Genomic DNA, 26371 nt, shown 5'->3' on the forward strand with positions numbered 1-26371 from the left:
ATTCTAGTGGGCTCTGCTACTGGCTGGTTATATGAACTTGGGCTGATCATTTAAAATGGGGTTGTTAGACTTGTAGATCATTTTTGTCACTTTTTTTCTGAATCTCCTTTATTTCTGCTATATCCTTTTTGGGGCATGGTGACTAGAACTGAACACAGTATTCCATGGGAGGGTGTCCTGTTGATTTATATAATGGTATTATAATTTTGGTACATCCTAGTCATTTTTTATACATCCTAATATTGTTTGCTTTAACCATTGCTGGGGATTGAGCAGAGGTTTACAGTGATGCCTAGGTCCTTTTTCCAAGTAGTTGGTTAGCTTAGAACCCAGCTGTGCACATGAGTATTTCAGTTTATTCCTTCCGCTGTGCGTTACCTTGCATTTGTCAACACTGAATGTCACCTGCTATCATCTTTCCCTCTAGAGTTGCTCAGTCTTCTCTTGTGTTAATAAATGTTTTTGTGATATTTTACCACCTTACAATTCATTCCCTTTTCCAGATAATTGATGAATACATATCTAAACACTAGTCCTAATAGAGAACCTTTAAACATGTTTAACATTTACCATTTATTAATCTTTGATTTCCATCTCTTGGCCAATTTCTAATCCATAAGAGAACATAATTTCTCACCATATGACAATTTAGCATCCAAACTCCATGTTAGTTTCCTTATTAGCTTCTTATGTGGGACTTGGTCAGAAGATTTTTGAAAATCCAAATATATTGTCATCTGGTTTTCCTTTCTCCATCATTTTGCTGACACTTCAAAGAATTCTAATAGATTAGAGAGTCCGATGTTTCCTTTGCAGAAACCGTACTAATGTGTCCCTATTATCCCTATTCATCTAGATGTTTTAAAATTATTTGTAATTGTTATTGCAACCAGTTTGTACCTTGGTGCTGAGGTAAGACTCACTGATCTAATTGCAGGATCATCTATAGTGGCTTTCTCTTACAGAGAGGAATACAAGATTTGCTGTCCTCCAGCATAGTAGCTGATTTTAATGAGCATTTATTTCTGTTAACGGCTCAGACATCTCATTCCTACATCCCTTCAGAACTCTTAGATACATATCCGGTTCTGGTGACTTATTGCTCTTTAATCAGTCTGTTATCAATATCCGCTGTCAAAGAAGAGTAACAAGAGAGAAACATGGCTTCTAGGGGTAAACCTAGACTGCAGCTATAGACCTGGTAGCAACATAGTTGATCCCTGATGAAATTATGATAGGGTTTACAGTTATAGTAGATTGGGGCCTAACCTAAAACTCCTGAAAGTCCAGAAGTTTAGTTCTCTAGGTCAGACCCTTTGAATTGCAAGCAGGATGGAAGCTGATGCAGGTTCTGGAACCCAAGTTTAATATGCTTCATGTGGGAGACACCAAGTGGAAATCTACATTCTGTACTAAAGTTTCCAATTGTTTTTTGTGCATTAGTCCAGCACCTTTCACCTGTGATAAACTCGTGTTGTGTTGTTCGGGAGGGTCTTGTGCACACTTTTTGGAGATGGGATTATGCGTCCTTCAGAATGTATACAAGATCCCAAACAGTTTAAATTCTGACCATCTAGAGAACTCTCCATTCTCTTGCGCTCTCCTGTTCTTGAGCTGACTTTACCAGTACCGTTGCTGTCCATGTTCTCCTGGATCAAGCATTCTTCCCAATGGCTGCTCTGGGCCTGTACAAGGGTTTGCCGGGGCTCGACCCTCTCCGGGGCGACGGGGAGCCACACCGACTCACCGGGGCTGGGCACTCTGTCTGGCGGCAGGGTTTCCCCGGCGGTCCTTGCTGACCTGAGAGGCACGATAAACCCGACCCTAGCTTCGGGCAGACACCAACATTAGGTCAGGGCTCAGACCCTCAGTCAGGGCTGAGCAACAGCATAACCTAAGCCACAACAGGCCTGGGAGAGGGGGAGACTGCCACCCACAGGTTGGGTGGCAGGGGGGACGCAGGCCCTCCCACTCCACTGTGTCCCAGTCCGGGGCCCTAGCAGCGGCAGAAGGCCCGCTGCTTAGTCAGTGGGGATCCTGGCCACAACACCCTGACATAGGCTCTGGCAGTGCTGCAGCCAGACTGGGGTCGGCTGCCCCCGGACTACTTCCACTCTCCCCCTCTGGGCCTACCTGGGGGCTGGTGTCGGCCTCGGGGGGGTCCTGGACCATGGGTTCATCCGGCCAGGCGTCGTTCGGCAGGCCCGGCGGCTCCTCGGGGTAGCGGGCGCAGGGCAGGCCCGGCGGCTCCTCGGCGGCCGCCCCGGGTCGCGGAGGTTTCCCCGCCCCAAGCTAGGCTGGAGACGTCTGGTCTCTTCGGCGGCTGGGGCCTGACTGAGTTCTGAGGGCCAGCCTTTATGCTTCTGGGTCGCCGCCTGACCCTCTGAGGGGCGGGCTCAGGGCTCCCTGGCTCCGCCCACTGCGGCCTCCGGATGGGCTCTTCCCTCTCCGGGGCGACAGGGAGCCACACCGCCTCACTACAGGGCCCCAGAAGGTTCTGTGAGTCTCACCAAAGTGTTTCCAGCCCTGGTGCCAGCTAATACACCAACATATTTTAAATGTGTTTTTGTTTTTTTACTGCTATTGAACATGAAGGTAGGACAAGAAATAATGGGTTTTATCTGCAATAAGAGAGATTAAGATTAGATATTTGGAAAACCTTCCTAGTTATAAGGATAGATATAGGCTTCCAGAGGAGGTTATGGAATCCCTATCATTTGAGGTGTTTAAGGTTGGACAAACACCTGTCAGGACTGGTCTAGGTTTACTTGGTCTTGCCTCAGTTCCGGGGGCTCGGCTAGATGACCTCTTGGGGACCTTTCCAGCCCTCTGATTCTATGATCTTTGTAAAAACCTCAGTATAGCTGTAAAAGGTGTCTCGTTTACAGCTCTCTCTCCCAGGTAAGTCTGAGAGTCTGGCTGAGTCCTATGCTGACACTGACCCAAAACCTGTTATTGACTCTGTGCTGATGGATGCCTGTTGAAGCCAGTTGGGCTTTGTGTGCATGGTCTTCTGCACCTGCATGGCACGCCACTGAACAGTGTCTGTTGCAGGACTGAAGCTGCCATTAGCAGTTCTTGCTTCCATAGTTAGGGCAAAAAATGACAGCCCAGTGAAACTAAAGGTGAGAATATAGACAGTATCTGTACTTCGTTTGTTTGGGCTGTAGTAGTGTGTCCTAAGTAACTGCCGCTAATTAGGTCTGCACTCAGTGAACCGCCAGACTGCCCAAAGTACCATTGATCTTTTTTGGCACTTTGTATTTTAGTGTTTTATGTAGTGCTCGTCACTTTGGCTTCTCAGGTAGGCTAGATCTTCCCCTGGTTGTTGATAAATTCTGTACTCAATTGCTGGACTGCACTTCGATTCGTTATGGAACATATACAAGAAACCAAATAACCAGGATCCTCGGGTTTATTGCTAAAAGTCAATAATAGTAGAGTACAGGAAGAAAGATTCAATACAATACCAGCTTCTGGGAAGCTATCTCATGCAGCATTGTTAGATTCACCTTAGGCAGGTATGCTCCCAAAGTTACACGTTTCAGCTGGTAGTATTTATAGGATAATTCTACAAGTTACAAAACTTTACGCATCACTAAAATCCAACCCACCAGTTCATCTGGGTTCCTTAACTTGTTCTGTATCTTCCTCATCTTTATTTTGGATACTAGCATTCCAGGTGGTGGTCTATGAAAGCCCCTCCCCAGCTTGTATCGGCGCAGAAGGTTAATGTATTTTGCCTTTGACAACTTTTCTATTTTCTAATGCCAAAGCTGGCATCAGCTTTGCAAAGTGTTATGGGATATTTAGCATAAGTGAACAAGCTATAGAAAGACATAGGCCACTTCAGGCCATGTAACCGGTAGAAATACATATACAATATAATGTTATATTGATATTGTATAGTTAATACTTATTAATGTATGTGGTGTGATAAATATATATCGATGATGTGATATATATGCTGGGCATATATCCACATATATATCCACACCCACCGCTGGAGGAGGTTCTCTGATACTGAGGATCTTACAAAGGTGGTAGTGAAAAGTAAAACCAGGTCACTCACTTCACCCTCCAGCTGAGATGCTTTGTGGGAGATGTGATCAGAAGTGACTAGGAATGTTTAGGCCAGGAGGGGAGCAGCCACTGATCTGGGAGACCCTGTTACAGAAAGATGGCAATTCACCTGCCCAGCATCCCTCACTACCATTGATAGCCAAGGTGCAAGCAATTTTGAAAGAGGTGCCGGAGGGCATGCTCTAGTAGCTTGAAGTGGGTGGGGGTCCGCCGTACACGTGGGAGGGCATGAACTGAGCAATAATAGCAACAGCAGTTTTGAATCCAGCACTCTGCCAGATGTCTTTATCTGTGCCCGGAGCGGATACTAGCAAGCAGTGGTCTTTGGTTCTCCTTTCCACACTGGCAGCGGCATCTCAGCTTGTCCAGTCCAGGGCGACCAGTAGCAGAAGAGAAAAGCAACTTCACCTGCCTGTGTTGCCTCTGGGTGCTGATCCAAAGGCCTGACCTCGCCCCCTGTCTAGCAGAGGGCTGAGGCTTCAGTTCCTTCACTATTCCACTTGCTTGCCCGTGTGCTGTGGCCTGCTGACGCGCTCTCACTTCTGGGAAGGAATTGTCGTCTTGGGAAAGGCTCCCAGCCCAGCAGCTGGGCAATCCTAGTCCACCTGAGAACGACGTGCCCTTGTCTCTGCTCCTGGATGTGTCCGTTGGCTCCCTTGCGAGAGTGGCAGTACTGAGGTGCCACTTACGGCCGCCGTGAAAGGGCAAACCAAGCGGTTATTTGGCGCCGCACAGGTGAGAGCACGTGTGGTATAGTCTGGGGTAACACTGATCAAGCACATCAGTTAAAATTGAGGCCACCGTGGTGCTGAAAAGCCCTCTAATGGCCTAATAATAATTATTAATACTAATAAAAATTCGTGAACTCCTCACTTCTTGGCAGAAGTCTTGAATAATAACTGGAGAGGGTTTGTTCAATCAGAGATTGAAATGAGGCCGCTTCTTGTCTAGAACACACCTTCTTGATAGCACTCAGGGGCTCTCGAGTGAAATCCTCCATTCTCCTTTTGCTTACCGCAGGATTTCAGTGCTTTTATCTTACTGGCTTAAGGACAGGAAAAAACCCTGGCCCCCCTTTTTGCTCTTGCGACAGGAGCACAGGGGAGAGGGATTAGTGAGCTAATTAGAAATGATCGCATCTATCAGCACTAATTAACAATACTGTGGTCTCACTTGCGTGTTCTTTTGAGCCGTTCCCCTTCGGGACAGCTCCACAATCACCCCCTGCCTTTGGGGCCGCTCTGGCCCTTCTGCGCTGATTGGAAGTGATAGCTGAGCTCCGTGGCGTGTATAGGAAATGCTGCCTGGTATGTGCTTTCTAGGATGCAGCATTCCCTTTTGCTCTCAACCCTCACCAGGGGCACTGTTTGCTTCCAACAGCACCACGCCGCTGCTAATGACCACAGAACGGAAATGGCAGAGGAATTTGGTTTCAACACCTCTTTCCTCCAGTGGCTGTTTCACTCCTGGCACTATAATGTAAAGGAAAAGAGCGCTTGTCTCTGCTAGGGAGTGAGGCAGACTGGGGTGGGTGCAGTCTGTTGGATCTAGCATGGTGCTGGGAGAGACCTGGATTCAATTCCCAATCTCGATGCTGACTCCACCTGCCCCAAGTCACTGTCTCATGACCGCTTTGCAAGGCTGGGTTAATTTACCAGCCCAGACACACAAACTGCCTGCCTGCCTGTTAGGTGCCTGGGTTGGATAATGGTGGCAATGGGGGGGAAAAAAGATATTTAATAACTTTTAACGTGCCCAGCAAACAGGTTTGTTTCCCTAGGGTGATTGGGCAAGGGGAAACTCGCAAGGCTGCTTTTAACTCTTCCGTGCCTCCGTTTCCCTACTGTTTTTAAAAAAGTGAAGGTGGATGGGAGAGAGAGGAATGTCACCAGTATGTACACAGTGCTTTGAGATCTGGAGATCTCATTGGAGTGGATTTCTTTATATATGACTGCTGATTATCTTTTCCCTTAACTAATCTGCATGTGTAGCCACATCTTCTGACTATACTAAGTTCATGCTATTTCTTTCTATCCCTGTTAACTGTTTTGCCTCTGCGGAGCTATGGGAGAGGCAGCTGGATTCTAATCTGCATGGAATATCATCCCAAAAAACCTAACCAGGATTGCAAAAATCGCTCTTACGGGTGATGAAGTGTGAGCTAGAGCGTGCCCCGCTTGACTCTCAGACCCCAGGTGGAGTTTGCTTAGCAGGCAGTTAGAAAAAACTCTGCTTTATTTAAGAATGGAGCAGACTTGATCTGGACTTATTGAGATCATAAATAAGGCCCTGTGGTGCCTTATTGGAGTCACTTCTCTGGGCAAAGCTGACTTTAAAATACTAGTTTCCCTTGGGAGGAAAGAGGTGATAACAGTGAGTGAAACATCTGGTTTAGAGCAGACAAAACAGATGCTGAAACTCGAGGAGCGCTTCCCCCCAGAAATGTTGATGCATCTGAAGCTTATATTGGGAGGCAGGCATGTTGTTAGCCTGTCAATAACCCTTAGCCAACGTGAGATACACCCCACTGTAGCAGATGGATAGGATTCTGGAGCAGGCAGGGGTGGATGGATTTTAGATGTTTGCTGAAACCAGTGTGTATTAGCTTAGGGAACATCCTCGTTGTAAACAGGAGCTGGTCCCTGGAGGCCTTCCATTGTCGTTTCCAGGCTGCTATATGGTACTCTAGGAGCAGTAGCTGCCTTTGCACAATCTCCTCTAGCAGTGCCAGGAGCAAGGAGAGTATCTTTGGGAAGAAGTTTTTCCCAGGGAATAGGTTTGAGGGACTCTGATTCTGTCCTAACGCATGGAGTGCAGTGAGTATTTCTGGCCCAGAGCTCTGTAAGTCGGGCACCCGGATATAGGGGTAAGTGTGTCCAGGCAAACCAAGAAAGCCCTACTAGAACGATCCGGAATCTTACATCCCCAGTGCAGCTATCTTAGTTTAGCTCATTCTGTGAGATGGATACACTGGACGGGTGACCATTCTAGGTCTGTTGTCTCCCTGCTTTGTTGTCCATCACCTAGCTAGTTCAGCAGCACCTTCCCCTTCTCGCTTTGATATTGCTATCCATCCAGACGCTGGCCTGAACATGGCCGCTTTCGGAGCACGTGGTATTGCTTACAATGTCAATACCAATCTCTGACTAGCACAACTTTTCAGTGGTGTCATCTCTCATTACCACATGGGCTTTCCTTAGGCTCTTACTTGTCTCGTGATCAGAATTTTGACCTTCCTTGTTAATTAAACAGAGACTTTTCTCCAGCCAGTGATTGAGTTATCCAGTAATACCTGCCTAAAGCCATCATAATAAAGGACAGAAGTTCTTTTTAATGCAAATGATTTGGTTCCAGATGTTTTGATCACGTTTAACGATGGCTCAAATTAACCAGAGATTGGATTAAGTAACAGGCTCTCTCGGCTGCTTTTCCTAATCAGCATGACTCTGTGTCTTTTACCCAGATTGCTTTCTTGTGCGCACAGCGCAGCTTCCAATTTTTCACTACGTGGCTTGGATGTACTTTAAATAAAAATAACACAAATGCAAATCAGATTAAGAACCAGGGAGACTAAAAGCCCTATCCTGGGATGCAGAATACCTTTCTTTCATCCAAAACCAACCTGCCTACCCTGCATATGTGGCGCCTACCTGTATCTGACATTCTAGGAAGGGACTATTCAGGCATGCATGGGAGCGTGAGATGTTGAAAGTGACTGTTGTGTAACTTAAGCAGGACATCTCAGGCAACTAAACCTCAAGTCTTGCAGGGTTCTGAGCAAGTACCTACATGAAGAGGAAATTTCTGATAGCAGAGGGCTCTTCGATCCATCAGAATAAAGGCAGAACAAGGTCCAATCACCGATAGTCCAGGCTAGAAAACAAGGTGTGAATTTGTAACTGTTGGGCAAAAAGCACAGTCCACACCCAGTTATTAAATTAATCAGTTTTAAAGCTTTATTAAAAGAATTTTGGGGATACTGTCCCCACCTCAATCAAGCATAAGTAAAGCAGAGCAGGATAGGGCAGTGATCAGTTACCCCATCTTGGGACACTGGTAGAATGTTGCTGTCATCATCAGGTGCATGCTGGTCCAATTGTGTGGAGGTCCTGCATTTCTCCATCTGTGCTCAACAGTCCACATTCTTTTATACTCTTTTATGCTTCATATACTTACCATCACATATACGCCGTCCTCATGTTACCTAACTGATCACTTATCACCCTTATCCGTATTTGATGTATTCTGTGCTGTATACATGCCCCATTGTCACACAGGACTCCTTTTCCTGATTGGGTTACATTTTCTTGACACGTCTTGATCACACATTTCTTCACTCATATTGTTATCTACATGGCTTACTACTTCAGCCTAGGTATTCTCCTGTTGTTTTTTCCTCCGTTTTATGTGTCTGTGCAGCATTGTCTATTTTACCCGTCACCCTCACTCCCTTGTTTTTTCCATGCTGTTATCTATACGTAGCAGGCTACTCACACAACTTCTGTATACCCGGTTTCTGATGTGACCCTCCAGTGCTTTAATTCTCTCACATAAGTCAGGATGATTGCCACTGGAAGAACTAGGGGCATGGTGGATTCTCCATCACATAGTCGTTCCATCAAGTCTGGATGTCTTTCTAAAAAGCACGCTCTAGCTCAGCTCCTGGATATGGGCTTGATGCAGGAAGTGTGGGGGGAAATTCTCTGCTCTGTGCTATTCAGGAAGTCAGGCTGAGTGATCACAATCGTCCCTTCTGGTCTTCTTAAAGTCAGTGAATCCGTGTTCCTGTGTCCACACAGCCTCTGCTAAGGAGTTTATTGTTGGGGGAGCAGGCAGGTGAGAGAGGCTCGCTCTGGCAGTTATAAAGGTGATGTGTTTTTCTTCTCTCCCCGGTCTCTCCATGCAGCTCGGATTGGGAAAATGAAACGGAGGAAGCAAGACGAAGGGCAGGTATGTCCCCTCTGCAGCCGGCCTCTGTCAGGATCCGAGGAGGAGATGAGTAGACATGTGGAACAATGCCTTGCAAAGGTAGAGGCGCAGTGGGACCTTCTGCTGCCATTCCCTTCTCCCTACTCTCTCTGCAGTTGCCCTTCCCACCCAGAGCAGAAACCAACCCTGCTGGGTTAAAGGCCAGGGCACAGGGTGTGCTGGCTGGGAGCTGCAGTCACCTCGTGCCTGGAAGACTGCTCCATATAGGTTCCTGCCTGCCTCATGCTAGAAGCTTTGTTTTTTCATGTCCCCCAAGCCCTGTTAATGAACTCCAGCTTAATAGACCAAACTCTGCAGGTCTTTGGCCATCTGAAGCCTTGTGTAATGTGTTAAGATTCCTGCCTAGCACAGCAAGAGTTCTTCTTTTCTGTTCTCTGCTTTAACTGCCAGTTTGATGTTGCCCTTTTAAAATAGATTTGTTAAAAATGCCACTTGAGCATTGCACACCAGGAGTTAGGGTCTCTAAAAACTCCTCTGCCACCTTCCCATGGGACTGTAAGCCCTGTCTCTTCGTTAGTCTTCCCAGCGACTGAGGGGTAAACTCCACAGACGTGCTGCAAGGGGGAGAGTGGGCGCTTTGGGCTTTCTGTAGTTTCCTGTTTCTGCCAGTCAAACACCCAGCAAGAACGTCCCAAGTGAAGCGTGTTTTAAAAGAACTGTTTTCTGACCAGCCTTCCTGAGCCAGGTGTCCTGAGAAATCCTTCCGCTTCTGGCCCTGCCGAGGGAGCCACCCTGTGCTCCTGGACCAGGGGAGCTGCTGGTTTCAGTTCATGGGCAGCAGCTCACAAGCTGGGATGGTGCCAGACAGGTTGCATTTGGACACATGCCAGGATTGTCTTGGGAACTAAAGCTTAAGCGTCCCTGTATAAAATGGGACCACTGCTGCTCATTTTCTTGATCCTAAGAGGTCCTGAGCACTCTCAGCTCCCATTGACTCTCAGGATCAGGCTCGTTGTGGGGAAGCAGATGCTGCTACCCACTCCTGATATAGCTCCAGTGGGAGCATCCTGACCCCCAAGGGAATTTAGGGTGTCTTATTCTCTGCACCCTCTGCCCGGCACAGAGAGAAGGCTCGTGCATGACCGAGGATGACTCCGTGGACATCGAGAACGAGAATGGCAATCGCTTCGAGGAATACGAGTGGTGTGGGCAGAAGAGGATACGTGCCACCACCCTCCTGGAGGGGGGATTCCGAGGTACGGGTGGCGTTTCGGGGGGCCCTGACTTGAGGCACATCTGAGATGCAGAGAGGACAGTTCTGCTGTGCTTTAAAAAAGAGTGTTGAGTCAGTCACTTCTCTTCAGGGGGAGGGGTTCAAGCTGCATAAACATCCACAGTGTTGCCTTTCAAGATGGGTGGGAACTTCAAGTTTTGCCAGCACTACACAGGAGTGATTTCAGATCTTACCACACCTGGGAAAATAAGGGTAACATTTTGTACTGATCTTAAATACAGAAGAATTGCTTTACTTAGTATTCAGGAAACGTAGCCGCATAGGGGGAGAGATTGGGAGCAGGTAGAGGGGAGATCATTTGGGAAGGAATCAATTCCTTGTTTGCACACATTAAGAAATACATGGCTATATTTGAAGGGTGGGGGGAGGGGGGGGGGAGAGAGAAATGAAATTGTAAAAATTCCCAGCCTGGAGTGACGAAAGCTGGTTTATCAGCTGCTGGTGATGTATTGAAGGTGACAGCGGAGTCGCTTTAACACCTGCATAAAATATTAAAGGGCCGGTTATGCATTTATCACTCCATCCCTTTTAAGGTTGATAAATGAGAATCCAGCAACCTGCTGTGTACCTCCAGCGCTGCAGGCCCTCAGGGCTCCCAGACAAACACATTTTATTTTCCCTCCTTCTTCTGTTCCTTCCCCAGTGACAGGGAAACCAGTTACAGAGGAAAGAGAGAGTTATAGCAAAATTTGACCTCGTGTGAGCTTTACTGGTGAATGCAATTGTAGCTGGGAACCTGGCCCTTTCTTACACTCAGCCCTTTGGCCTCCAACAGCAGGATTTACTAAACTCTTCTCTGGTGTGAACTGCCAGCGCGAAGGAGAGAGTCTCTCACACACACACAGCCCTAATGAGAGCAGAAATGCCGGCTCTGGCCATTCGATAAAGAGGAGGGGATGCTATCTCTTAAGACATCAGCTTGGATTTTAATTTAAAATGTCTCAAGGGGAGAGACTCCCAAGGGAACGAGTCAGACTTACATGCGCAAGCACCTGCCAGCTGTTAAGTGATGCCCCGGCACTCCTGAGCTACTCTTGCCTTCCTCTGGAATTCAGTTGTAACTCTGGAATAGGGGAGCAGATGCTCCGGAACATGGGGCAGCTTCTTGGTGTTTCTAGCGAAGGCAATGCTGCGCGCTCCTGACTCCTGGAAATAATTGTTGCAAACACACAGCTTCATCTGCTTACTCGCAGGCCTACACATGATGCTCTAGAGATGCGGTGCAGACTGTTAGACTTTGTTCATTAATATAACTATTGGCATTGGTAGTATGGGGCACGGGATGCTGGTCTGTTCCTGTGGTCCAATCAGTGCTACAGTATTGATTATCATCTTACGTTAAATGAACAATGACCAGTCTGCCCTATTTCCTGCCCCTCTGTGCTTGTGTGACCTCTCCTCTTCAACCGCTCCGGCTCCTATGGGCTCTTCTGGTGAGCAGGGTAGACTCCGTCGCTCGGCCCTGACGCTATCGCTGGGTCACCTCACTCCGATAATATTCCCAGTCCTTTCTAGCTAATTAACTGGAGTGTTGTATTAACCTTTCAGTCCCACCCCAGTCGCGGGGACAGTATTTCAAATGACGCTGCAGGTCGGGAGAGAGCTCTACAGCCCATATGATTAAACTTCATGAACATGCAGGGTCCTTGCTCATTGTTCTCTTTTTAAAGGGGTCAGCTGCACAGGGGTCTTGAAAATGCAATAGCTCCATTGTGTGAATTGCTTAGAGGTTAGCCAACCTATCGCGGCAACGAGGGCCATGCTCTTATCCCTGTAGAGGGCTGCTCCTAGCGTGCATGGACGTTTCCAAACACAAGTATCCAACACTGATATAATTGTAACGTCCCATGTTGCAGTTCATCCTCCGAGTGAATGCAGGGTTTCCTTCTGCTCTCTGGAGAACCTCGCCACGTCTTAGAGGGGGGTGGCGAATGCTGGTTGGTAAAAGAGCGCAGAAGGTGGCTGGGGGATTGTCACTAGATGAGGTGGGGGGAATCAAGCTGGGAATATTTCACAGGATCACAGTAGTCACCACTGGACCTCTCGATTGTGGACTCCGTTTCCCTGATAGTCCGGCCAGCCATCAGACTGATCTAGTTCTTACCAAAAGGCCAGGCTGAGTACAAGAGGCTTTCCATTCTGATGTCTCCTTTCTCTGCACTTGGAGAAGGAGAAACCTCTGTTCTTTCATGGCTGAAAGAATTCCCCAGTCAAAGAGGGGAGGGGATCCCTACAACGGAACATACTCCCTCTCTCATCGGACTCAGCAGTTCCCACCTAGGGTCTGTCTTCTCTGCGCGTCTCTCGTGAAAAGTGCTCCGCTCTCGCTGCGTGTACTAGTCAGGGCAAGCCAAGCACCAGTGGGCCACTCCCCTAGGGAGATGTGTTCTCCGCTCAGCAGGGGAATGTTTTACCACCAGTTCTCTGCCTAGAATCCCTAGAATTCTGCGTAGGCTTCCCCAGAACATGCCTGCAGCCTGCCAGCTGGATATCCCTGTTTTAGGCATTGGGAACTCCTGGCTTGGACCAGTCCCTGAATTTGGAAGGGGTGTGTGTGTTTTTCTTAGCCTGAAACAGGTTACAGGTGATGTAAGCCTTTCCCTCCTGTCTGGGCCCCAAGCCCCTCTGACTGCCAGGGTGCTGAGGCTTCCTTTGATAGACCTGCTCTGTGTGGTTTCAGGGGAACTAAATGCAACTCACCTTTTCCTCTCCCTGTATTAATATTGACTCCTCCTTTCTGGGACAAAGGGCTCTTCATTTGTATCCCAGCAGTGTGGTGCAGCATTTTGGAGATGCCCTGCAATGATAAACACTGCTTCATGCAGAATTGGTGGTACCATTATTAACCCTTCCCACTCCAGACCCCATAGTTGGCCCAATTCCCTTGGCTGAGAAGGAGCAGTGATGTGGAAATCAAAGGCCTTTTTAATGCCAAACAGACCTTGCTAGGCTACATGGATGTCGCTAGTGTCTAGAGAGATGACATGGAGAAATACATAAAACTGGAGGGAGAATAGATGTCCATGTGTCTCATCAATTTCCCTTTTAATAGTGTGTGTTGCTCTGAGGAGATGTCACAGCCCGGGGGGATAGGAGACTGTGGCCAGCGTTTATTGCGCAGTTCCAGCTCAGAGCTAGCAGGCAGTATTGCAATACTGTCCCCAAACTGGGAACAATTCGTAGCCTTTAATTAGTTTTTTTGGTCAGAATGTACAAAAATCACATCAGTGATCACGCTCTTCAGACGTACAGGAGCATAAACGCTGGCAAGTCAAGTGTAAAAGTATAATAAGGCAGGCCAAGAAAGAATTTGAAGAGTAACTAGCTAAGGACAAAAATATAACAGCAAAAAAATTGTTTGAGTACATCAGAAGCAGGAATCCTGCTAAATAGTCAGTAGGGCCACTGGATGATCGAGGTGCTAATGGAGCAGTCAAGGAAGACAAGGCCATTGCAGAGAAGCTAAATGAATTCTTTGCATCAGCCATCACTGCAGAGGATAGGAGGGAGATCCCCACATCCTAGCCATTCTTTTTAGGTGACATATCTGAGGAACTGTCCCAGATTGAGGTGTCAGTAGAGGAGGGTTTGGAACAAACTGATAAATTAAAAAGTAATAAATCACCAGGGCTAGATGGGATTCACCCAAGAGTTTTGAAGAAACTCAAATATTAAATTGCAGAACTACTATCACTTAAATCAGCCTCTGTACCAGATGACTGGAGGGTAGCTAAGGTAACATGTGTTTTTTAAAAAGGCTCCAGAGACAATCCTGGCAATTACAAGCCGGTAAGCCTAACTTCAGTACCAGGCAAATTGGTTGAAACTACACCTTTACCCCGCTATAACGCGACCCGATATAACACGAGTTCGCGTATAGCGCGGTAGCAGCAGGGCTCCGGCGGCACTTTAAAGGGTCCAGGGCTCCAGCTGCTGCTGGGAGCCCCGGGCCCTGTAAATCACCACTGGAGCCCTGCTGCCGCTATCCCGGGGCTGTGGCAGCGGGGCTTGCCGGTGATGTAAAGGGCCCAGGGCTCCAGCTGCTGCAGGGAGCCCAGGGCCTTTAAATCACCGCCGGAGCCCTGCCTCCCCTACTCCAGGGCTGCGGCAGCGGGGCTCTGCTGGCGATTTAAAGGGCCCGGGCTCCCTGCAGCGGCCGTAGCCCGGAGCTCTTTAAATCACCGCCGGAGCCCTGCTGCCCCTACCCCGATATAACGGGGTTTCAGCTATAACGCGGTAGGGATTTTTGGTTCCCCACGACCGCGTTATATCGGGGTAGAGGTGTATAGTATAGAACAGTAACCGATTAATAGATAAGAAACAAAGGATAGGAATAAGCCGTCTATTTTCACAATGGAGAGAGGTAAATAGTGGGGGGCCCCCAGGGATCTGTACTGGGACCTGTGCTGTTCAATGTATTCATAAATGATCTGGAAAATGGGGCGAACAGTGAGGTGGCAAAATTTGCACATGGGATAAAATTACTCAAGAAAGATAGTTACGTCCAGAACTGACTGGAAAGAGTTACAAATGACTCGCACAAAACTGGGTGACACGGCAACAAAATGGCAGATTAAATTCAATGTTGGTAAATGTCAAGTAATGTGCAGTGGAAAACATAATCCCAACTATTTATACAAAATGATGGGGTCTAAATTAGCTCTTACCTTTCAAGAAAGAGATCCTGGGAGTCATCATGGATAATTCTCTGAAAAGATCAGCGCAGTGGCAGCCAAAAAAGCTAATGAATGTTCGGAACCATTAGGAAAGGGAGAGACAAGACTGAATGTATCGTAATCCATGGTACACCCACACCTTGAATACTGCTCGCCCCATCTCCCAAAAGGCACGTTAGAATTGGGGAAGGTGCAGAGAAGGGCAACGCAAATGACTACAGGCATGGCACTCTCATATGAGGAGAGTTTAAAAAGACTGGGACTGTTCAGCTCTGGAAAGAGAGAGACTAAGAGAGGATATGACAGAGGTCTAAAATCATGACTGGTGTGGAGAAAGTTGACTCGGGAAATGTTATTTACCCCTTTACATAACCCAAGACAGGGGTCACCCAATGAAATTAATAGGCAGCAGGTTTAAAATAAAAGCAAGTACTACTTCACACAGTGCAGACAGTCAGCCTATGGAGCTCGTTGCCAGGGGATGTTGTGAAGGGCAAAACTATAATGGGGTTCAAAAAAGGTATTAGATAAATTCACGGAGGACAGGTGCATCAGTGGCCATTAGCCAAGAAGGTCAGGGATGCAAAACCATGCCCCGAGTGTCCCTAAACCTCTGACTGCCAGAAGCTGGGACTGGACAACAGGGGATGGATCACTTGATAACTACCCTGTTCTGTTCATTCCCTCTGGGGCAGCTGACATTGGCCACTGTCGGAAGACAGGAGACTGGGCTAAATGGACCTTTGGTCTGACCCAGAATGGCCAATCTTGTGTTCCTATTCCAGATTTTTCTGCTTTTTGCAGCAAATACCAAAAAGCAAGTGTGACTGAACCCCCTAGTGCCGGCCTGCACAGCTTGTCTGTCTAGAAGCGGAGTACTTAGCAGTAGTGTCTTCGGATATTCCTAGTGTCTGTGCCGTTTCCTGGGCCAGAGCTCTTGCACTCTCTAAAACCTGACTGGGAATCGTCCCCTCTGTGATTGGAGAGGCTGTCGTTGTGAATCGGACTCCTCTGTAGGTTGTACAATCCGGTCCCATTGCACTAGACACTGGGCACACATGGAATAAAGGCCGTCCCTGCCCCAGAGAGCTGAGCGTATGTCCAGAAACAACAGGTGGAAAAAACAAACCGAAGCCCAGGAGAAGGTAACGGTGACGTGATTGTTAGGCGTTACAATCAGCACGCTGGCTCTCTGGCCTTGGAGAGTGGGGTGGGCATTTCAGATAGGGATTCGTTGGCATTTTTAGCTGTCTTCACATTTTTTTAAAACACTGGCAATTGTCATCACTAAATCTGTTTGCTAAAACCCGGTCCTGTCGTCTTGTGTGAATCTAAATGTTAACAACTACATAGGATTCTAGTTCTTTTTCTTCTCCCAGGGGCCAGGTCAGATATTGCAGTAATGGGACATGGTATAGGTCATGTGCTGCTTTCAGGGAGAGATCTTTGTTTAAACTAGGAATCTGCCTTGGACAGGAAGGGCAAGCTTCTTTCTCCTTTGTCCCCTCCCTCTGCAGCCTCAGAGTAGTGGGGGGGAAAGCCACAAATGTGCAACATCTTCCAGATGCTGCTTTTAATCAGGTCCTTGTAAGTGAGAGATTAAATAAATAGAAATCATCTTAGTGAAACTGTTGAAGAGGTGTAACACCGCCTCCCCCCAGCAATAACGGTGTCTGAACACGTGTTCCTGAAGTGCAGTGTGTGATACTGTGGTAAGAGATTTTGCCCAATATCAGGAGATCTCATCCCTAGTGTCGTGGGACGAAAACTTGTTTTGAAATATCCTAGCATTGACTACCCATCCATTTACATAACTCTGATCAATGGGGAAAGGTTCTTGCATTAGTCATTTACATCTTCCATTTCTGTTGCTCTTTGTTACAAGGGATTATTTCACGCAGTCTGTGTCTAATAAGCTTCGAGCCAGTCTGTATTTAGGCAGCAGCCAAAGCTCAGCAAGCGAAAGCATTGAGCGTTTCCCTCTCTGATTTTTAACTCTCAGCATATTTGTACCAGTTCTTCTGTTCCTTTCCAGAGTGGATGTACATTACCCCAAGTGTTTACACTGCAAAGTTATCCCTTTAAAGAATTCCTAAGAGAAGTTCAAAAGGGGTTTTTTCTTTGAAACATTCAGTGTCTCTTTGTGTGTGTGTGTGTGTGTGTGTGTGTGTGTGTGTGTGTCTGTTACTTGAAAGGAGGGGGGGGAGGAAAAAAGTGCTTTATCTGAAAAGAATCGCATCAGCTTCGCACTGATAGAAGCCGCTGTCGTCTCTTAAACGGCTTAACGCAGTCAAAAGGCAAGCAGACTTAAAACAGTGTCTTACACAAGGATCGATGGGTGGAACACATAACTGGTAACTGGGGGAAAAAGAGAGCGAGGGAGAGATAACAGTAATGATTGCATTAAGGGAAGCTTGAGGGAGGCTGGTTCTTTGTAGCAGCTTCAAAGGTGCCTGGACTGATGCCTGAGCAAACTGTCCTCTGGAAGTCACCGTTCCTATAACTCTATGGGAGAGAGATGTACCCCCGCCCTTTTCTTAGCAGATGGGACAAGATCAGGGAGTGATGGGTTAGCAGCTCCTGTCTGCATCATGTTTTCGGGGGGATTTTGGTCAATTGGCATCTCTTGTCATTCCTTCAGCACAAGGGGTTTGTCTGAGAGGGGAAGGATCGGGGTGGAAGGTGGGGAGCGATTGGGGATGCCGGCCAGGGAGGGGGGATGGTATGTCAGTTTATCGATCGCACCTCAGCCAGGAGAGCTGCAGGCACAGTGCTCTGAGCAGGAGCGGCAGCGTGCTTAATGTGATTGAAAGGCAGTTAAAATGGCGGTGACCTTTTCAGGGGGAATTAGATTGCCTGCCAAGAGTGGTTAGAGGGAGTGATAACGCCAGCTTGAGGAAGCTGTCCAGTCAACTTCAAAGAGAGAGAGACAGGAAAAGCAAGCTAGCAGCAAGTACCATTTAAACTACGAACCGCCCTGTCTGATAGAACAGAGATTGCTGTCCTCTTTAGATATGAAAGAATTGAAGAATTGTCGCTAAGTTCTCTCAACCTGCCCATTTCCCCCCGCCCTTCCGGTGGGCACAGTAGTGAGCCGCTCACCCAGTGCTTTTATGGATTTCTTTTCCTCAAGCAGGTCAGTTGCCTAGAAAATAATGTAATGGGGAAGCCTTTGAATTCATTACAACGGTAAGCAAGGCATTTTCAGGGAAGGATACTTTCTAACGAAGATCAACCAGACAGGAACCTGACTAAGACAGATTGCAAGAGTCTGAGGGGAAACCCAGAGGGAGTATTTAATTCTTGAGTTTCTCTTTGTTTCCCCCCTTCTGAGATGGCACAGGATTTATAGCCAGCTCCAGTAATGTCCTTAAGAAGAGACGAGCCCGCCCCCACAGGCGGTCCAGGTCTCTTCCCTGAGCACAGCAGCAGTTAGTGTATGCAGGGGGCTTGATGAAGCCTGATATACTGTGACAAACCAAAGTCACTCCGGGGTGCTCATTTGCTTTGGTTCTTGTGTCGCATGCAATCAGTGCAGCTGCTTGAAAAGTGGAACTTATTAGAATACAAATGCCTGAAAGTTTCCAGCAGATGGCTGCAGTCCCACTGTCAGCTCTCGGTCAATCCTCGCAATACCAAGACGTGCTTCAGCAAATGTCGTTAGGACAGCCTTTCTGCAACAAATGCCGATCTGCTTGTCTGGAAACGAGGGGAAGTGCAGTTACAGTAGCTGTGGGCTTCTCCACAGCCTGTGCTTTATTTAAATGTGCGTTGTACTAGAAGAGTGCGAGCAAGATGAAGTCTCCGCCCAAATCATCTTGCACTCCAAACAGACACACATGGGGGCTGAGGTGAACCATAAAGCAGATGATTGAACAGCACTCTGCACCTGTCTGGTAGCTCCATATCTGACGGTTTTAAATTAGAATGGAGTCTGAGGGCAGGCTCCAAAATTGAGGAGAAAATATGGATCTCTTGCCCTTCCAAAGCATTTTTTTACCCCAAGATCTCAAAACTTTCAGTTTCACATCTCACTGAAGTGCTTATCGTTCCTGTTTTACAGATGAGTAAACTGAGGCACACAGCAGTGACTTCCCCATGTCATGCCTGCAGAGTCAGTGGCAGAGCCGGGGTTAGTACCTCCAATTCCTGACCTACACCCCATCCAGCAATCAGCAGCTTCTCCTGTCTCAGCCAAAACCAAACCTGGCATACAGGAGAGCCTGCAAAGATGATACAACCCTGCCTCCCTCCATCTGTCCCAACGAGTTAAAGTTGCAGTTAAGGTCAAGCCAAAGAGAGAGTAAGCAGGGCAATACATTTAGAGAGACTTGGCCGTGACTTTGCTAGTGCGTGAGTGGCGAGAGAGTGAAATTTCCCAGGAGACGGGCTAGGAAATGGAAGGTGTCTGTAGTGTCTTCAGAGCCCTCTGGATGAATGAATTAGTAACCAATATCGTTATCCCTGTTTCTGCACTGACTAGACAGGGTACCTGCTGAGAGAGTAGAGTGAACTTGAAGTCGGATGCAAGAGTCACCAGCAGAAGAGTGCAGGAAGGGGAATGAAGTCTTTAATCTCCCCCTCCTTCCAGATCCCGGCTTGAAATGTCCCCTCCCCTCTCTCTCTCTCTCTCTCTCTCACTTTTTTTCATCGCCAGCCTCCCTCTTGGCTTTGCCCCTCAATTAAAACATCTTCCCATGGTATGTACATGTAAGCAACTCTCATGATCTTTCACTGTTACAACCCTTGCTCTCCCAAACTCCTTTTGTCATCTTTGCTTTTGTCTAAGACTCTTAAGTTCTTCTGGGCAAGGATCTGTTGTATAGTTCTGTGCACCCCACTGGTGCTTTATATGTGCCCCTCCCCAGTGAGCGCTCTTTCCAGGGACGCAGTTCTTAACACAGCTTCACACCGCATCTCCAGCTTTGCTGTGTAAAATGACATTTCTCTTTGCACTGCTCCAAGTGATGGAAAAGTCTCAAAGGCAGATCTTTGTCCATGAGGTGGTTCTTGATCTCAGAATGCAGAAAAGGACTGGTTTGTTGTGGACCCTTGTTGTAGGAATGTAATTAACAAGCAAGAGTTAAGCTTTCCCGGAAGGGTTTTGTTAGTGTGTGGGAATTGAGGGAGAGGTCTGTTCAGTGGCCATTGAACCTTTTCTGCCATAAAGTAGCCAGGCAGTAGTATTAAAAGAGTTGGTTTTAATGAGGAGGACAAAGAGATAAGGGGAGGGGCTTAGGGATTGTCCGAAGCCCTAGCTTACATAGAGAGAGCATTGTCTAACCCACAGTAATTGATATATCATCGTATCGATAACATTTAGGTCTCACTTCACAAACATTAGTAACACTCATTATGGAACACGCTATGCAAAATGTGTGAGATCAGGGCTCTGACTCTGCTTAGATACTTTGTTAATGGGACACTGCAAAGTTAAAAATCTCTTTTTTTCCAATTCTTCTAACAAAGGTGAAGCATATCCTAAAATATTAAAGTCCTATGTACTCTTCAGCATTTGATGCAGTACGTTTACATCAATTTTTATAATGAAACTAGACTAGTCGGCTTCATTTTGGGGTTCTCGGTCAATGACCCAATGCATAGGGAGGGTTTACATCTCAATAGACTGTTTCTACTGTGATGGTGTTTGACTTTTTTTTTTTAATACAAAAGTTTCAGTTTAATATTAGTCTTTATTAAATTTAAGAGAACCTAAATTTTTTGCTCAAACTGCTGTACAGTGTTTGTTTAAAGGGACGTGATCAACTAAACACTAATGTCTAATGATTTACCTGCCGTGTGTAACACCTAAGATCCCCGTAGCTGGGAAGAGATTTGGAGGGGGAATATTCTCTCCTTCAACTTGCTCGGCTCATTTGACAGTGTTTTGAGTGCAGTCGGTTCCCCTGTTGTGTGTGAGTGGGTCTGTCACACAGCAACAAGGGAGGGAGAAAAATTAATTAAAAATAAAAAGGAAAAGTGGTTGTAAAACTACCAAAATTGGCAGGGAGAGTCAAGGGGCAGGCCTAGCATCTGAAACTACTCAGTTGTTGAAATTGACTAGATTTCAAGTTGACAGCATCCCTTTAAACTTCTATTTTCCTAGATGTTAGACATAGCGTATAAGCTCATCCGGTCCCATCTGCTGCACACACAGAGTTGCTCCCTCCAATCCATTTTTCTAGTGCTTTGTCCAGTCCAGCTTTGAAATTCCCAGGCTTTAAGACAGTCATTTGATAATTTTTCAAACCGTCTGCAGTTTTGCTAGAACTGCAGCCTACCTCTTGGGCTCTCAGGTCAAACTTCAGCCTTACCCACCAAGTAGCTGATTGACGTGATTTTAATAGCATTTTCGAATACAGTTGTTAAGTGTGGGGCAGTGAGATTTTTCTAAAGGAAAAGCGCGTGCGGGTCTCAATGGCTCTAAACAGCTCCTGTCTCTGCATGTCGTCTCTTACGCTAGGCGGTGAAACGCATTATCGAGTAGTGCCCGGAAAGTGGCTAACTGCGTTTGACACACGCCAACTCCCTGCCTCCACACTGGATAATTGCATTGTCAACTGTTCAGCAAAGTGGCAGGTGACACTGCAGCCCGATTGATTGTCCTAGCATCGAGGCTCCTAAGGCTGTCAGCTACCCAATCGATAGAGTTTACACAAGACACCGTGACTGCATCTGTAACTAATTTCAGTTTGAAACTCGCAAGACACCGCTATCCCTGTTCCCTGGCTTGTGTTCTGATTCACTTGCATCCTCTCCCTGGGCTGGGAAGTTGCTTTTTCCTTTGAAAGTGCGTCTTGGGTTTTTGTTTGTTTGTTTGTTTGTTTTCTTTTCTTTTGGAGCAGCAAGTGAAGAAATCAATGGTGTGTTTTGTGGTTTCAGATTTGAGGGCATTACTGCACATGGCTAACTAGCAGCTCCAGTTTCGCAATCAATAGGCTGATCAATTGATTAAATTAACACTGATTTTCTTTCTTCTTCCTGGCCTAGAAAAGAATTAGTTTGGAGTAGAGCATGTGGGTTTGGCTTATGAAATTTAGGCCTTGTTATTTCAGCCCGTGACCATTTCCACCCACTCTTCCTCCTCTACCCACAAATAAAATCTCTCTGCCTATCATTACTTAAAGCAAATGACAATGGGGCCTGCGGCTGGCGATGGCCTCGGTAAGCCGGGGTGTCACTTTCAGCTGTTCACCAGCCTCGCTGCGTCATGCTCGGCTGCTTTAGAAAAGGCATTCTCTTGGCTCCTCCGTGCTGCTTTATTATTGGCAAAGTTGCGACATTCCTGTGATCCCTGTCAGCGGTGCTTATTGATCCGGTGATGTGAATCTGCTTAGTGATTCAAGATTACTTTAATTCCCCTCGTCCCTTTTTTGTTCCCACCCTCTCTCTACGGGAACTAAAGCTTTCAGAGCCACCCTTCTTCGATCACGGAAATCAAGCCAATGGCTGCTCAGACCGTGGTTCTGATTCTTCTTTTGTGTTGCAGCAGTGGGGTTGAAATTGCAGCCTTCCAAATAGAGGCGAGGCTGCAGGCTCGTCCCTCAGTGCATTACACAGGCACAAAGCTCCAGGAAGCTAGGCAGGAAGTGCCATATTGGATCAGACCACTGGGCTGAATGTCCACTTCACTGCCTCCAGCCACAGCCTCCAGCTGATGCTTCACAGGGAGACATGAAAGAAATCCCTGCAATATCTCTAGCCAGTGCCACAATGTAGGGTGCGGGAGAAAACAACTCCTTCCCGACTCCTCAGTGATCAGCTCATGTCCTGAACCATGTTTGATTTCCCTTACATTAGCATGTATTGCTACCAAATGTCGTTAGTGGTCATAATGCTATGCAGCCCTTTCTTTAAAGCCAGCTGTTCTTCGGGTTGCCAGTAAAGATCACTGCCGGTGTCTAGGACACTGATTTTTCAGTCTAGTGACCAAACTGCACACTTTTACCTACCAGCCCAGGGGTAACCTGGGAGGGACACCTCTACTGGACAGGCCTGTGCAGATGTGCTCTTCTGTGTCCATTTCCCTGATCAATTGCAATTTCCTGTGAACTGGATTTGGGTTCCTGACATCACTTGGAAATACAGTTCTGTCCTGCAAACAGCTTTCCATGAGCTCGGAATGTACATTTCCCCTGGTGAAAGTTGCTAGCAGAATTCCTGTATGTTCAATCGTATGGTACAGGGGAGTAGAGGAACCACTTGACTGTCTGATAATCGGATCCGGTGAAACATTATTGATCTGGAGAAAGATGGCTGATTAGGATGGCCTCTTCTTCTGCTCCCCTCTGTAAAAAGAAAGAAAAAGCTTTCTCTTTCCTTCCAATGCACTTTTTAAAAATAAAGCCACGTCTGTGCCATCTTGTCCTCTTAGCACTAGTTTGGGCTATTTCAGCAGCTGAGGAAATAAACCCGTGGTAGAGCTGCTCTTAGGAAGCCTGTGAGGGCCTGGTAGTGTCTCTGCACAAAATGCTTTTATTGCCGCCTTTGTTTTTGCTCTCCAAGAAGCCAGTGAGTGACATTTCTTTAAGAAAATACACTGCATGTGCTAGAGGGGCAGGCTGTGCTGAGGCGAGTTATTGCAGTGGGTGTTGTGGGTGGGGGGTAATTAGCCAAACCTATAGTCTTGGAAACTTACGGGAGGCTTTTTCTTCCTGAATATGTGTAAATCACCTGTGAGCAGCACAAAAGCTTCTCTTCCAGCCAACTCAGCCCCCGTCAGGCCTGCGCTACAGAGTTGTATTTGGAGTCAGACCCACTTGTAAAATGTTTTATTTTTGAAGGAGGAATTGAGAATTTTATAATGTTCCTGACCAGCATTCAAGCCCTCCCTCCTTGGAGCCCAGCAGCTAGAACTCAGATCTCCTTCAAGAGGGTGTCCCAAGTGCTCACCAGCTCGACCCCAGCCTACAGACCAGTTTTCATGCTGTGGGCTGTTGCCTTTCCCGGTCCCTCTGCTTGGTTAAGAATTGGGTGGTGCAGTCCCTGTCAGCTCAGCTTGCTGAGGGTCTGAGCAATGGAGATGAAAAGTGAGACCCTTCAGGAAGCAGGAATAAATGCCAGGAGGGATTTGGTCCTCACGAGTCCAGTCTCTGTTCTGTTGGCGTACGGTGCCTCGCGGAGTGAGGTCCTGGTCCCTGAGTAGGAACACAGATCATAACTACAGTGTGGCACGGAGCACAGAACCTAAGGGTTAGTGTCTCCTGTTGGGTTTGCATTTGTAGCGCACACCAAACAAATATACTTAAAACTGAGAAAACGAGCTCACCCGCCAGGACAGAGTTGAGCAGTGGAGCCTGGGCCAACGAGGGCTTTGCCTGCCCTGCTGGGCTGTGGTCATCTCAGTCTGTGCATCTTTGCTTCGTTCTTGCCTTTCTGTTTCCAGCTTCACCAGCCTCCACATAGATTCAGGGTTCCTCCCTGCAAGAGCTGCTGCTGATACTGCAAACAAGTGAAGCCGCGTACGCTGTCACTTTGACTGTCTGTTATCAGCTCCCACAGGAGAAACACACAAGCTTGAATTCAGGTCCCTTGTAAAATCTCTTTATTCTCTAAATCTATAATCTAAATCAGATATTCAGTTAATGGCGGAATCTTAGGCAGCTTGAGTTGTATACACTGAAAATGCTAGGTGAGCTGTCCTCCGAGTGCATGTAGAGGGAGGTGGGATTTGAAGGAAGGCCATGTGACATGCAAGGTCAGAAAAGTCATTCCAGATATAAGGAATAGCCCCCGGGCTTGGGAGAAGGCACAGGGGTGCTGTGGAAACTTGTGTGAGGAGAAAAGAACCCTTTCTGCCAGGATATCCATTTTTCATCCCCACGTATAGGAGGCCATGGGAAGCATTTCCATTCTCCTTCGAGCCTGCGGCCTGCATGTCGACCAAGAGGCATATGAAATAGGCCTCCTTGTTTTCACATTGCAAAGCTTCACATCCATATTTCAGTGGCAGTGTTGCTTATTCTGAGCTCCTAGAATATTCAGAAATAACTGGCTCTTGTGCTAAGGGCGGTTACTCTGAGGCCAGCCAAAGTAATGCTGTATACACCATTCCAGAAGGCTGCAGACACTCTAGGTAAGTGATCTTGATAGGTACATTCTGATTGATGGGAGAGTTTGTCTCCCAAACTGTCACATGGTTTATAAAGGTGCCACTCAACAACAGTGCTGGAATTGCTTGTCAGAGCACCTGGCTCCAAGAGCAATGGGGATAGGAGACAGAACTGTAACTTTGTTTTTTCTTGGCTTAATGGCCCCAGTGTCTGACCTGCCTGCTCACTCTTGTTTGTCTGGCCCTTAAAGAGGCAGCTGGGATTAAGACTGTCAGAGAATTGCACTGCTTTAGCACCTGGAGGGTTAGTGTTATCACACAGGGCAGCATATGACAGGTCTGCTGCAGACAGAACACACAGCATAAGCAGAGAATGCTTCAGCTAGAAAATGGAATGATGTGGCAGGTTTCATTTTTAATCTGAAAGCAGTGTAATTACAATGCACTTTGGGCCTTATCCTACTCTCCTTCCTTGTATAATCCATGGCTTCCCCTGTGAGTAATGGCTGCAGGATTGGGCCTCTTACGAATTCCCAAATCAAACTTACACCTTAACTTTCAGGTGACATCTGTGACTTTATTCACATGTTGGCATAAAGTTCAGTCCTCAGAACTGTCCTCTCTGTGAAGAGGAGGGGAGGCACTGGTGTTAAACCTCCTCTGTAGGCAGCTTTGCTGATAATAGTGAATTACTGTGCCGCCTTCAGACAACTAAGCCAGCCCAGAATAACCCCTCTCGTGTTCCATCGCATTGCAATGAGCCATAAATCAGCTGGGTGGAACAATGTGATGTGGTGTCTCCTGGACGTTCACATTTTTTTCTAGTACAACAGCCTCACTTACAAGTACCACCAAGTACAAGCTACGCTCTGCAGCCATCCCCGCGCTCCGTTTCATATTTTCCCTGCTTCTGGATGGCAGCATGCCCATGGCAAAGGGTAAGCAGGAGGTGGGAGTTCTGAGTTCTTTTTACACTCTGAGTGAGTTAGGATCACACCTGCTTCTATCAGGCCTTCCTTGCATTTAGTGGTCCTCTTAATCCATTTATAACAGCACTTATCCAGAAATCTGGTTTGAATGAGCCTGAGATGAATAATTAATGTCAAGCGGTTCAGACGTCAAATATTTGAACAGCTGCTTGGGTGTTTTCACTGGCTTTGTGCAGGGAGGCAACACCAGAAAAGTTACATCAGGAGGGACAAGTTAAAACTCTGGCTTCAAACCCTGACCTATCAGAACTGGCCTTAAAACTAACCTTCCCTTGGGTGAAACATGTTTGAAAGTGTGTGTGATGGGCCATTGGTTTCACAAGTTGATCTCTGGTCAGGTTGTGTGTTG

General features: G+C 47.1%; 1 protein-coding gene across 2 annotated transcripts in view; it reads left to right on the top strand.

Annotated features, from left to right (window-relative positions):
* Window positions 1-26371, top strand: part of RNF220 (ring finger protein 220) — a 320215-nt gene that overhangs the window by 251856 nt on the left and 41988 nt on the right. Inside the window, exons 6-7 of one of the 2 annotated variants that reach the window (XM_065409164.1) lie at window positions 8990-9111; window positions 10136-10268. In XM_065409164.1, coding sequence (XP_065265236.1) covers window positions 8990-9111; window positions 10136-10268 — 255 coding nt within the window. The remainder of the gene's footprint in view (window positions 1-8989; window positions 9112-10135; window positions 10269-26371) is intronic. The other variant, XM_065409165.1, reaches the window with a different exon arrangement.

This window comes from Emys orbicularis, chromosome 8, assembly GCF_028017835.1.
Source record: "Emys orbicularis isolate rEmyOrb1 chromosome 8, rEmyOrb1.hap1, whole genome shotgun sequence".
NCBI lineage: Eukaryota > Metazoa > Chordata > Testudines > Emydidae > Emys > Emys orbicularis.